The sequence below is a fragment of the Danio rerio genome, chromosome 23, assembly GCF_049306965.1.
Source record: "Danio rerio strain Tuebingen ecotype United States chromosome 23, GRCz12tu, whole genome shotgun sequence".
Taxonomy (NCBI): Eukaryota; Metazoa; Chordata; class Actinopteri; order Cypriniformes; family Danionidae; genus Danio; species Danio rerio.
The window spans coordinates 46,686,500-46,700,000 of NC_133198.1; the positions used below are offsets into that span (position 1 = coordinate 46,686,500).

Sequence of the window (13,501 nt, forward strand, 5' to 3'; positions counted from 1 at the left end):
TTACGTTTCAATTTTAAAACAGCGTATTAGAATGAAAAAGATCCACGTCCACACTGGCGTTTCTGAAAAGATCTCCATCCACACTACATCGTTGAAACCGCACATGTGATCACACACACACATACACACACTGGCATGTTCTGCAGCGTACTGCATGTGGAGGTCTGAGCTCCAGGCAGTCAGCAGGTGCTTTGAGCACAAAACCGCAGGTGAGAGCAGCGCAGGTCGGTCAGTTCAAGGATATACCGCTGGATCTCATCTCACTAGTTGTTAAATGTCCTATCTTATGACTAGGCCGCAAATTTTTAGCCCATCGTTAATTCTGTTTATTTACTTGTGTAAATCTAAGTTTATTTAGTTTTTTAATTAATTATAGCAATATTATTGACTAATATAAAAATGTTCATCTGATTTATGTACAATGCAGTTTGTAAAGTAATATTTTCTCTTTTAGTAGAGATATTATATGAGAGACTTGCTTTGTTTACCAAATAAAGTAAATCTAATTGGATTTGCATTTTAAACATTAAGTTATTATTTTTTATTTCACATTTTAATGTTTTAGTTATGATACTCCCAACATAATTCCGCAGAAATCTGCAGATTTTTACCAAAATTCTCAGCTGAAATATCAAAAAATGTCTGCAGATTCCATCTGGCCCTACTTATGACTTTTCGGTGTTTAATGACTCTTCAGTCTTTTAATCTATCAGGTAACGTGTTTTGGCAGAGCGCAAACATAAGCTAATAAATGAACTTATGTAACCACGTACACTGATTGCTTACCTTTATTTTCTTATAGTGTATTATTGATTGCCATTATTGATTATTAAAACTGATATTCAGCCAAAGAGAAAACAGTATGTTTAGTATTTTTCAATGAAAATGAAAGGAGGCAGTAATGTTATAACGTGGTGTTCGTGTTGTTATAAATATGCATACAGTGAAGATGATGGTCATATAAATATGTAGCTACATGACGCCTCAACATTTTTGGTGTCTGTTAAATTGCTAATATCGAAATGAAAATAGCCATTTTCTTATGTTTTCATTTTATTGTTAAGAAAGTGAAACAGCGTAGCCAGGGTGATGTGAATGAGGTTATAAAGGACACAGTTCCCCTTTGAAGATTTACCCGACCCGTCCTCGGTAGTTTATTTCAGCATAATTGTACACTTTACCTATAATTCCTATGCAAAAATTGTTTCAACACAATTGTTTGAGGATATATCTCCACAGATTGACAAGACTTGCTGATTTTTGTGTTTCAGAGTTGAGGAGACAGGAGAGGTTGTTCATGGGAACCGGCTGCAAACCTTTTGTAGACATTCAGCCCAGAAACGCAGCTGTCAATCACACTGTGAATGGTGATGTCACAGGAAGAGGTATTTATCAGCCAATCACACACTGAAAGCAAATGCATGAAACACTTACTTCACTCAGAGAAATAAAATGATGGAAACAGTTTGAAGAATATCCCCAAATGTCAAGTTAATTAGGATTAAAAGTCTTGCTAGGAATTAAAACAAAAGCTCAATGCATTTTTATGTTAAAGGCGACTTCTCTTCTGTTGTCTTTCCTCATTAGGCAGATTTTTTTCTCTCAAAGTCTCAAAGCACAAACTCTTCCAGGTGCGGCTTGAGTCTCCAATAGTAATTACACTGTGATATTCACCCTAATTAATCTGCAACTAATTAATTCAAGCAATTGAGCTGGCGCCAGCTATAATGATGTCCACTTAACACTTGTGCGCAGGCTGACAGCAGCTTCTGCTTGAACTTAAAGGGCCAGTTCACCAAAACATCTTTCTTTCTTTAGTACGCTGCAAAAATGCTGTTCTTACTTAAGAGTTTTTGTCTCGTTTCTAGTCTGATTATCTACAAGCATTTTCTCAGACAAGCATAAAATATTGTCTTGTTTTAAAGAAAAATATGCCGAAATTGAGTTTTCCTTAAAACAAGCTTAATAATCTGCCAATGGGGCAAGCAAAATATTCTTCTTTTTTCTTTTGACATAAGATTATTTTGTTTGCTCAATTGGCAGATTATTTAGCTTTTTTTTTCAAGTTTTAGCATTTTATTTTTGAGAACTAGAAAATATTTTGTGCTTGTCCTTAAAATGCTTCTTGATTTAAGAATTTGTAGATATTTGGACTAGAAGTGGAGCATGAAATATACTCTTCGAAAAGCTTTTTCGCTCTTGTTGACTTCCACTACGTGCATGAAAAATAGTGAATTTGACACTTTTGGCTATCAACATTCTTCACAATATCTTTTTGAGTTAATGATGGATTTTTATTTTAAGGTGAACTATCCTTTAAAGTTGTCGCTTTACACAGCAAAGCTTCACAATTTAATTTCTGTTGCAATGTTGGCAAAATAAACTCTTTTCTTGTAAAATATATGATCATCTAATACATCATCAGGCCCTGGTCACTTCATGCCTTTTCTTTGATCAGATATCTCTCTGATTTGTGAAAATGGTTCCACATTCGTCCCCATAAATGTATATATTACATATAAATTCAATCTTTAAAAACAATTTGTAAAGAAAGAAATATAAGCTATATGATCACATAACTACAAAATATTGCAAGGTCAGTTTTTCCAATATCGTGCATGCCTAGTTTCTTATTTACACAAGGGGGTACTAGAATTGAAAACCACTGCCATAGAACAGGCGTTCATTGCACACGCCAATAGAAACTATATCAACATGAGCATATTGACAACACAAAAAAAGTGTAACAGACTTATTTATAATTTACATTTTACAACTTATTTACAGACTTAATGCGCAAGATTTATTTTGAAGACCACCGCTTGGAGATCATCCTCCATGTTCAGTCGTGGCCTTTATTTTTTTTTTTCATGTATGTGGGTGCCGTAAAGGTGTCAAAGTTTTAACATGGTGCTGTAAAACCAATCTGCTGCAACTAACACTTTTGCTGTGTCGTTAATCTAGCGCACAAGTGTCAAGTTCAGTTACTGCTCTGTACAGTTTAGTTCCAACCCTAATTAAGCACAACTGATCAAACTAATTGAGTCCTTTAGATTTGTTGAAAAACCTACAGGAAGTGTACAGGAGCTGTGCCCCTCAAGGAACTGGATTTGACACCTGTGATCTGGCATAACAACACCAGGGGTCGCAATCATATGGCGAAAAATTCAAAGGCTGATGGCTTATATATATATATAAAAAATATATATATATAAAAAACCAAGGAACCCCCCCCCCCCCCCCTCGTTGTCTCTTGACCCCCACTGCCGCAGATGATATAAGCTACAAATAAAAAGCAAAGTTTTTAATTAATACCTGAACTTTCTGTGACTTTTCTCTTCTGACAGAACTCGTAGGAATACTGAAAACACCCAATCCTCTGGTGTCTGGCCTTCAGAGGGGCGGGGCTTTACCACGGCCAGATTCCATTGGCTCTGGCAGCACCACATCAACTGCAGGCAGCCAATCATCTTCTTCTTCAGGGCGGGGCTCGATGTCTCCCAGCGTCTTCCAAGGAAAATATGGTAGCAGAGTTCAATTATAGAGAAAAAATTTTTTTACAGTAAAGTCAAAATTTTACAGTACAGTTAAAGTCAGAATTATTAATCCTGTGAATTTATTTTTCTTTTTTAAATATTTCTTAAATGATGTTCAACATTTTGAGGATTTTTTCCACAGTCTTTACCATAATATTTTTTCTTCTGGAGAAAGTTTTATTTGTATTTTTTTTCGGCTAGAATAAAAGCAGTTTTTAATTGTTTTAAACCCATTTTAAGATCAATATTATTAGCCCCCTTAAGCTATTAGTTTTGGATTGTCTACAAAACAAACCACTGTTATGCAATAACTTGCCTAATTACCCTAATTAACCTAGTTAAGCCTTTAAATGTCACTTTAAGCTGAATACTAGTACCTTGAAAAATATCTAGTCAAATATTATGTGCTGTCATCATGGCAAAGAGAAAAGAAACCAGTTATTATAAATGAGTTATTAATTATTTATTATTAATAGATAATTTATTAATTATCTTATTAATAATATGCTTTCCATTAAACAAAACTTGGGGAAAAACAATACAGGGGGCAAATAATTCAGGAAGTAATTGCTTATTAATAAAAGCATCACTCCATGTGTTCCTGATAGAGTCATTGGTGGAAAACGCAGGTTTGACTGGCTGTGCGGATCATACCTGCTCCACAGGACGTCGAAGGTCATCAGTTTCATCATTGCTTCACTCCAGATCTTCAGCGTCACCTGCTCACTCCATCCATTACAGCTCTCCTGCCCTGTCCAGAAAAATGCTCAGTCCACAAACAGAGGCTCACGGCACTCTCAAGGTGGAGAAATAAACACATCCCAGCTCTTTTCCATTACAACTCAATTCAAATCTATTTGTATAGCGCTTTTCACATAATTGTCATTTTAAAGCAGTTTTACAAAACATTTATAATGACAAAAACTTTATTAATTATGGTATCTAATAGCTTTTAACACCATATTATTTATAAACACAGTCAAACTGCAGTTATAAAGCATATAAGTGATGAAGTCTATGTGTAGATGTTCATTGAAGTGTTTGTGTATTAGGTGTTGCACTCAGTGAACTCTCATACACAACATTTATAAGCAAATAAAGATGCTGACTTGCATGATAAAACAGTGATACTACAGTTCTCACTCAAAACTGAAAATTCTCTCAAGTTCTGACTGTTGAACACAAAAGAAGATAATTGGAAAAACGTTGAAAACCTGTCACCATTGAAGTCCATTGTATTATTTTTTTGTTCAACATAAATATAAATATCTTCTTTTGTGTTCAACAGAATAAAGAAACTCAAAGGTTTGAAAACACTTGACGGGGAGTAAATAGTGAGTACATTTTTATTTATGGGTATAATCCATTTTAATCCATAAAATAACCATTTAAGCCCAGTCACTACAAGCTGATTTTTTTTTCATTCACTGGTCAATATGATTTGAGATTTTTGCCATTTTGAGTTACATATTTTAAATTACTATAAAGAATACTTCATTTCACACTTTCTTTAATTTACATCAGTGGATCTCAAGTAAAATACATATATTAAATTGGCTTTTTTTACTTTAAGTTTTATTCCCATCTATATTGTGATGATATACACTAAAAACCATTCAGGTTTGTTCACATCTAATTTCTGCTAGGTTTTATTATTATTATTTTGTTTTCTGATCACATTGACTCAACTTTAGTTCTGTTGATATCTATACATGCAAGAGCCGTGTTTCTCAACCACATTCCTGAAGGAACACCAACACTACATGTTTTGGGTGTCTCCTTTGAAAGAGCTTTCATGGGTGTAATTGACAGTCTCTGCTAATGAGCCGATGATCTAAATCAGGTGTGTTTGGTTAAAGAAACATGAGGTGTGTCTCAAATTGCATACTTGCGCACTATTCTATGCCATTTTGTAGAGTAAATAGTGTAAGTAGAGCGTTCACACTGAAAACTAAAAATAATAAGTGTATTTTAATTACCCGGATGATGCACTTATTCAACCAGTAAAATAAAGTGTGGAATGATGGACAGTTCACACACTCAACGACTGCAGGTTTGCCCACGTAGTGGAAGGGGCGGAGCTATCGGGCACACATGTTGGATTACTTTATTTATTTTGGATTGTGGAAGCAAAATTCTCCTATGAGAGGATTGATTATTGCGCCTCCCGATGGTGAATGCGGTTATACTCATGGCAGGTATTATTTGATAGTTTGGTCATTTATTTCACTGTTTTGGCAACTGTCAAATGTCATCTGGGAAACGGTTTAAATTTCCACTTAGTAAAAAAACATTAGTGCTCAATACGCTTATTTCACGCGGCCGCCATTTTAAATAATCAAAGCGAGGCTGCGGTGGGAAGAAACCCTGAAGTATAGGTCCAGCACTGTAAACATTGCAGTAACATGCCGTGTACTATAAGCCTCCAGCTGTTGCAGAGATTTCAAAATGCAGAAATGGTGTAACCATCACTTTTTTTATTATTATTTAGTAAGTTTATTTTAAACAATTAAAATCAATTTAGCATCAAACAAGATCACAATCTCAGTGATACGCTTAAGTGTCCTCCTAGGCTTCAGCTCATGGCACTAGTTAAACACTGTGAGGACGCTTTCCTGCTTCAGCCTGTGTAACCCGGTGAGTGATAAAACACTGCAGTCCTCTGCAGCACACCCTCGTGTTGTCTGTAATAGTGTTGTCCTGGTACTGAAGTTTTAAACCCGTCTATTTCCCGCTAACATGGAAGTGCCGCTGAGCGCGGATGACTCGACTGATCTTCACGGCTTCGCGCTTTAGTCTCCGTGTATCTGTGTTTGGTTTGCGCTCAGTTTACCGCTCTTCACCCAGTGCAAACACAGATACACGGACTGAAGCGCGAAGCAGCTGTCAAGATCAGTCGAGTCATCAAGCAGATCGCTCGGCTCGTCTGTGTTTATACTCAGTATACAGCGGTGGGTGAACTGATGACCTTCTCAGCCAATCACAATCAAATCTGTTGAACACGTGAACACAATGGCAAATCAGCGCTGTTTCAAGAAAGCCATCAAAGTTGCCTTAAATGTTAGCACGAAATTGCCGGTCTTTCTTTTGTTTCAGTATCGTGAGGAGTCTAATTTAGTGAAAGAATCAGTTTATTAACTCGAGTTTGATGAATAGCATCTAAAACGTGTGTTTGGGAAAGAAAACGTTAACTAACTAGTGCCATTTCCCTTAACTTAGCTGAAAATGAGCTCTGATATCCCTTTTTACATTCACCATTCATTCAGAACGGACCTTAGGGTTACCCGGAAGGTGGAGAAATTATAAATTTGTGTCACTTTATCTTCGCTGATAAGATATACAGCCAGTTACAAAACATTCCTATGTAACTCCCAATGATACTTCCGGGTTTTTTCCCACCGCAGCCTCGATTTCGCTTTTGAAAATGGCGGCTTCGTGAAATCAGTCTATTTGAAACGACACTACATACATATACTATGCTGTTGAGTGTGTAAGTGCATAAGTACAGTGTGCCATTAGGGACACAGCTATGGAAAAATGTGCAGAGCTGGAGGTTCTTTAGGAACGTGGTTAGGAAACTTTGTGCTAGACTTTAGTTTTATACCATCAATGTTTGTCCTAGTTGATGTGGTCCCAATTAAATTTGCAGTTACTAAATTTTGCATCGTTTACTAGGCAACTCCTATCTCTCATATTTCAAAATCCACTCCACTAGGGGTTAGAGCAGAGCTGATATTTTACAACGTAAATAATTCGACTGACTGAATTGTAATTATGCTAATCTGTTCTTACAACAGTGTCAGTTTGAGGAACCGATTCGATCCAAAGCTTCAACAGAGGTTTAGCCTTGACAGAGGTGAGTCACTACAAACTGTCTTATATTGCATTCTTAAAGAGGTTGTATTATGCTTTTATTTACACTTTCATTAATTTGTAATGTTACGAAAATTGACATTTTCACTGCATAATATGATCTGCGAGATATTGAGCTGAAACTTCACAGACATATTCTGGGGATTATATTACAATTACACTACCTGACAAAAGTCTTGTTGGATATCCAAGTTTTAGGAAGAACAAATAATAACTTGAATTCTAGTTGATCATCTGGTATCAGAAGGGGCTTATATGAAAGGCAAAGGCCTCTAGAGTATGCTTATTTGACCAGAATATGATTTAATGATTTAAATAGGACAGTAAGGTTTAACTTTGCTTAGACTAAAGTCTCGTCACTGAACAGAAATAATGTCCAGTATAGAATATAAAGTCCTGCTGCAGTGGAGACAGAATGAATATTGTGTCTGACTCCATCATGAGTTTGGAGGACTGCATCCATACATCTCTGACATGACTCAAATCACTGATTAATAAATTAGTCTGGAATGGCAAAGAAAGCGTTCCTGCAGGACTCCCAGAGTTCATCGAGATTATCTGAATTCATCTTCAAAGCCTCCTCCATCTCAGTAATGTTCATGTCTGGTGACTGGGCTGGCCAATCCTGGAGCAGCTTGACCTTCTTTGCTTTCAGGAGTTTTGATGTGGAGGCTGAAGTATGAGCAGGAGCGCTATCCTGCTGGAGAATTGTCCCTCTCCTGTGGTTTGTAATGTAATGGGCAGAACAGATGTCTTGATACCTCAGGCTGTTGATGTTGCCATCCACAGCAGATCTCTCGCACACCCTTATACTGAATGTAACCCCAAACCATGATTTTTCCTTTACCAAACTTGATTTCTGTGAAAACCTTGGGTCCATGCGGATTCCAGTAGGTCTTCTGCAGTATTTGTGATGATTGAGATGCAGATCAACAGATGATTCATCAGAAAAATCCACCTTCTGACCCTTCCAAATGATCAACTAGAAGTCAAGTTATTATTTGCTGCTCTTACTGTACATCTGGGATACACGACAAGACTTCTGTCAGGAAGTGTACATCTTATATACACAGTACAAAAGCATATTATGACCTCATAAAAAAAAAATACAAAAACATATACTAATACAGATTAAAATACTTTCCTATTTTATATATTTTTTTAAATTAGGTAAATATTAAAATAGCTAATTCAGAAGTGTGCATTTTATCAATTATTCAAACAATGCATCTCGTCTACAGGCTTGCATGAATCTCATCTGAAGCAAGAAAAAGTTTTGGACATACAACATTAAAAAAACAGACCAGATTAGACAAGATACTGGATTATCCTGTGTAGAAATGCTGAAAACAATAAGAAGAAAGTGATTATGAGTGACCAGACCTCATCTGTGGACCAATCATCTAACTTGTCATCTTGAAAGGCAGATTTGAGGAACTGCATGGGCATCTTCCTGCTGTTTCTGGAAGTTCTGGATCTGGAAGGACAGAAATAATATGTTGAAGCTTGAATTATTGTGCGATTAATATGCATGGAGATTATTTCTTAATAAAATGTACAGAAGAGTATTTTGAAAACAGATTACACTCCCTTATGCAATGTTCAGTATTACACACATAAGTATAATTTAACATTTATAAATGTCCTAAGTACGTTTATCCAGCTCATATAACATCATTTATGGCAGAGAAGAATACATGTTTACATAAATGCGCACACAGACACATGATTTGAATAACTGCTTGAAAAAGTATTTTAATTATTAATAATTAATTGAGACTGTATAAGGGTTTTCTACAGCATGTGTGAAAGTACTGGACTGTTTATATTGTGGACTATAATAAACAGGATGATGATACAGAAATCTGTATTTTATTATTTAAAAGATTTATAATGAATAAAGAGAATAAAATATTTGTTTTGTGTCTTGTTTTATTTATAAATTTTATTTTCTTAATAGACAGTTAGATTTTATAGCTTCATGTTGGATTACTGCAATTCAATTTAAACTTGACTTGGTCAATCCTATATAAATCCCCTGCAAGTGGTCCAAAGCGCAGCTGCTAGACATTTTACTGGCACTCGAAAAATTTGAGCACATCACCCCCGTCTTACTTTCTGCACTGGTCCCCGGTGTGTTTTAGAATAAGGTTTAGCATTTTTCTCTGTTTTTAATGTTTTAAATGGTTTGGCACCTTCTTATCTTTCTGAATGCGTGACTTAACAAATTTGCTCGATGTTTAAGGTCATCGATTTAGAAATTGTTAATAGTTCCCAGATCAGAGTTAAAGTAAAAGGGAGACCGGACCTTTTCCACTGCGTGCCCCACAGGGAAACTTTTCAAGGGGGAAACTAAACCTTCACCTATAGAAAAGGCTTTTAACACCAGAGTTAGCTGAGCTTGCTGTTTTTTGTTTCGTGTTGTATGTATTGTATGTTGTTTAAGTCCTTTAGTCTTATTTGATCATTTTATCACAATTTGTGTACAGCACAATGTTCAACAACTGTTGTTATATTGCGCTTTATAAATATTTAGGGTTTCTGCAGGTTTCACAAAGTTAAATTCGAGACATTTTTAGACCATTATGAATGAAATTTTGAACATACGGGGCTTAATGCAAAGGATTTTTTTTCAAATATCCCATTTGGAAAAGATTTTCACTTGACCTATCAGTCCTATCTAAAAATGATTAGAATTTAATAATCATTGTATTGTAACAATTGCATTTTATTATATTTAATAATGAAAGAAAAAGGTCAGGTCAGTACCCTCAGCAGTAAATAAATAAAGAACTTTTAAACAAATGTAATTAATTGTAGTTAAAATTAAATGCTATTTTTTAATAAAAAGTGAAATGTTGGTGATCGAATGGGTGTTAATGGCCAAATTTGGTAGCTATACATGAAAAAGGAAAATTAAGTTAAAGTTTTTTAAGTTAAAAAAGATTTTTTTTAAAATAAATAAAAAGATTTAAGACCTACAACACAATATTTCAGTTTTTTTAAAGACTTAAGGTTTAAAATTTAGCGTTTGAGAATTAAGACTTAAGACCCCACGAAAACCCTGAAATAAACCCATGCACACATTAGCCACACTACTAATGCAGTTAATTTAAAATGATTTAGATAATTTATTTATAAGGTATAGTGTGTTTATACACTTTTAATAAACTTTTTTTTTGCATTTTAAAAGTTTAAATTTAATTAAATACTTTTTTACAGTTAGCTTTTTATTAGTCTTTTCCTTTTTCTAAATAATAAAAATTATGTATTATTTTAAGTTATTTAAATTTTAATTTATTTAAAAATAATTTACATTATAACTTATTTTGTTAGCTAGTATGCACTTTAAATAAACTTTTTGTATTTTTAAAATTTTATTAGATTTTTTTAAATCAATTTCTCACTTGTCTTGCCCTATTTTAAAATAATAAAATTTAATTGACTATTTTAAATAATTAAAATTTTATTTAAATAATTTATTCATACATTTATTTTGTTAGCTTTTAAACACTTTTTTGCATTTGAGTTTTCATTTAATTGTAGATATTTTTTACAAACAATTTCTTGATTTGCCTATTTTAAAATAATATATATAATTGATTATTTTAATTAAATTTTATTTAAATTAGAATTTAATATTTTAGTTAGCATTTTAAATAAACTTTTTTTGTATTTTATGAGTTTTAATTTATTTTATATATATATTTGCAACTAATTTCTCGTTTGTCTTGGCTTTTTTAAATAATAAAAATATTTATTTTTTAAATTAATTTAAATTAATGAAATTATAATTTATTTATTTAGTTATTTTTTATACAATTTAAATAAACTTTTTTGTATTTTATGATTTTTCATTCAATATTTTTTGTACAATTTCTCACTTGTCTTGTCTTTATTTTAATATAAAAAATAACTTACTATTTTAATTTAAATAATAAGTTATTGATTTATTTATTTAGTTTTTAAACACTTTGAATAAACTTTGTATTTTTTATTTGTATTTGCAGTTTTAATTTAATTATTTTTAAATCTTTTTTACAATTAATTTCTCAGTTGTCTTGGCATTTTTAAAATAATAAAACCTTATTATTTTAAAGAATTTAAATTTTATTAAAATAATAACTTGTTTATTTTGTTAGCTTTTATGCACTTTTAGAATTTAAAAAAACTCAATTAATTTTCCATTTGTCTTGGCCTTTTTTATTAAAGAAAATATTATTTAAATTAATTTAAATTTCATTAAAATTATAATTTGTTTATTTTGTTAGCTTCTATGCACTTTAAATAAACTTATTTTGTATTTTATGAATTTTAATTCACTTATTCAATTAATTTCTATTTTCAATTTTAAAATAATACAAATAATTTACAACTTGAATTCATTTAAAATATTATTTATTTATTTATTTATTTTGTTGGCTTTATATACTTCAAATAAATATTTTTGTATGTATTGTTATGAGTTTTAATTTAGTTAACTTGGTTTTGACTTTAGTTTAGTTTCTTCTTTGTCTTGGCCTTTTTTTTCAAATAATAAAATTAATTTATTAATTTAATTCATTTACATCATAATTTATTGATTCATTTTGTTAGCTTTTCTAGAACGAACACATACAGTACTTAATCTTCACAAACAAATGTAATCCAAATTACTGCCTGCAGAACTTTGTAAATTACAATTTTCAATTTAAAATGATAATCGCAAATATAAAGCATGCACAAATAACCACTTCACTGACAGTTTTACCCAAAGACATCTAGGAAAATTGTCTGTGTCCTCTGATTAACAGCTTTACAGTTATTAAGCACACGTGTACAGTAGTGCATATAAATATGGCTGAAACTAATGTGCATCTATGATCCCGCAGAGACTGTCAGTCAGAAATAGACTCACGTAACATGACATGCTGTAATGTGATTTAATGCCGTCAGTGTTTGGTAGAAGACGGAAATGTCACAAATAAGCGCCGGGGTTTGAAGTCTTGGTCCTCTGACACCAGCGTAACATTAGGACGCAAAGCCCAAAATATCCCTCAGTGACCCCAACACCAGCTGAAGACGACCCAACACGAGCCACACGCAGAGCATTAACCATCTGAGAGCATGGAGAGAGGTAAGCATTCAGATATTAACATTATTGGAAGAATGCATGTGAAATTATTCATGCATAACGCAGGTTTTAGCATGGTGAAATTGATAAAGCATATGCGCATGTGTTTGTATGTCATGTGCAGCTGTTATCTGAGATGACAGCCAATCAAAGTGGATTTCATTTATGAATGAACTGTCCCTTTAAGATATTGCAATGCAATTAATTAGTGCTGGGCAAAGATTAATCTTATCCAAAATAAGTTTTGTTTTATTACGCAAATGTAACAAAAACATACAGTTGACGTCAAAATTATTTGCCCTCCTTTGAATTTTTTTTTCATCTTCATCAAATATTTCCCAAATGATGTTGAACAGATTCAGGAATTTATCACAGTATATCCTAAAATGTTTTTTCTTCTGGAGAAAGTCTTATTTGTTTTATTTCGGCTAGAATAAAAGCTGTTTTAATTTTTTTTTAAACCATTTTAAGCCATCGAGCTGGCCTAATGTCTAAACTTAACAATGCTACTAAAAAAACAAGAAACAATTCATGAGGAATAAAGTCAGTGCATTAATCTTCTAAAAGGCTAACGGTTTTTGTATTTTCTGTTGGCAGTGGTGGAAATTGAGAGCATTGATTTGGCGTGTGAGGTGAACAACACCAATCACCACACGCATCTGAACGGTGTGGACAGACTGATCGTGAGGAGAGGACAGACCTTCACTATCCATTTACACCTCAAAGAGGGAACTCACTTCCAGAATGGAGACAATATCAAGTTTATCGCCCAAACAGGTTACTAGATCACATCCATCCAATCAAAACTACACATAAAACATACAACCACTGTACATATATGATTCATTATTTAAAGCAGATAAAAGAAATATTATAACTTTAAAATATGAGTGTACAGAAAGTGTACATGGGTACTGTGATTGATAGTTCTGCTAGTGAGTTACTGCTGGTGGATGCTGTAACTACACCACATGCTGTT

General features: G+C 33.2%; 2 protein-coding genes and 1 long non-coding RNA gene across 14 annotated transcripts in view; 2 read left to right on the forward strand and 1 right to left on the reverse strand.

The window, feature by feature from the left end:
• The window catches only part of quoa (quattro a), a 75,079-nt gene extending 65,754 nt beyond the window's left edge, over positions 1 to 9,325 (forward strand). For 2 of the 4 annotated variants that reach the window (XM_073939429.1, XM_021470050.2), the window contains exons 21-26: positions 1,272 to 1,385; positions 3,348 to 3,524; positions 4,145 to 4,338; positions 4,825 to 4,870; positions 7,334 to 7,392; positions 8,651 to 9,325. In XM_073939429.1, coding sequence (XP_073795530.1) covers positions 1,272 to 1,385; positions 3,348 to 3,524; positions 4,145 to 4,338; positions 4,825 to 4,857 — 518 coding nt within the window. In that variant the 3' untranslated portion in view covers positions 4,858 to 4,870; positions 7,334 to 7,392; positions 8,651 to 9,325. The remainder of the gene's footprint in view (positions 1 to 1,271; positions 1,386 to 3,347; positions 3,525 to 4,144; positions 4,339 to 4,824; positions 4,871 to 7,333; positions 7,393 to 8,650) is intronic. The other 2 variants (XM_073939428.1, XM_009297130.4) reach the window with 1 other exon arrangement.
• Positions 369 to 13,501, reverse strand: part of LOC137489153 (uncharacterized) — a 46,206-nt gene continuing 33,073 nt past the window's right edge. For 3 of the 9 annotated variants that reach the window (XR_012398809.1, XR_012398807.1, XR_012398804.1), the window contains 5 exons: positions 12,307 to 12,507; positions 8,793 to 8,886; positions 4,191 to 4,287; positions 3,316 to 3,507; positions 726 to 1,407 (listed from right to left, as the gene is read on the reverse strand). This is a non-coding gene — a long non-coding RNA (uncharacterized lncRNA). Of the gene's footprint in view, positions 1,408 to 3,315; positions 3,508 to 4,190; positions 4,288 to 8,792; positions 8,887 to 12,306; positions 12,508 to 13,501 lie in introns of all 9 variants that reach the window. The other 6 variants (XR_012398805.1, XR_012398806.1, XR_012398810.1 and 3 more) reach the window with 3 other exon arrangements.
• The window catches only part of tgm2a (transglutaminase 2, C polypeptide A), a 16,751-nt gene continuing 15,743 nt past the window's right edge, over positions 12,494 to 13,501 (forward strand). Inside the window, 2 exon segments of the mRNA NM_001004647.2 lie at positions 12,494 to 12,525; positions 13,120 to 13,299. Coding sequence (NP_001004647.1) covers positions 12,516 to 12,525; positions 13,120 to 13,299 — 190 coding nt within the window. The 5' untranslated portion in view covers positions 12,494 to 12,515.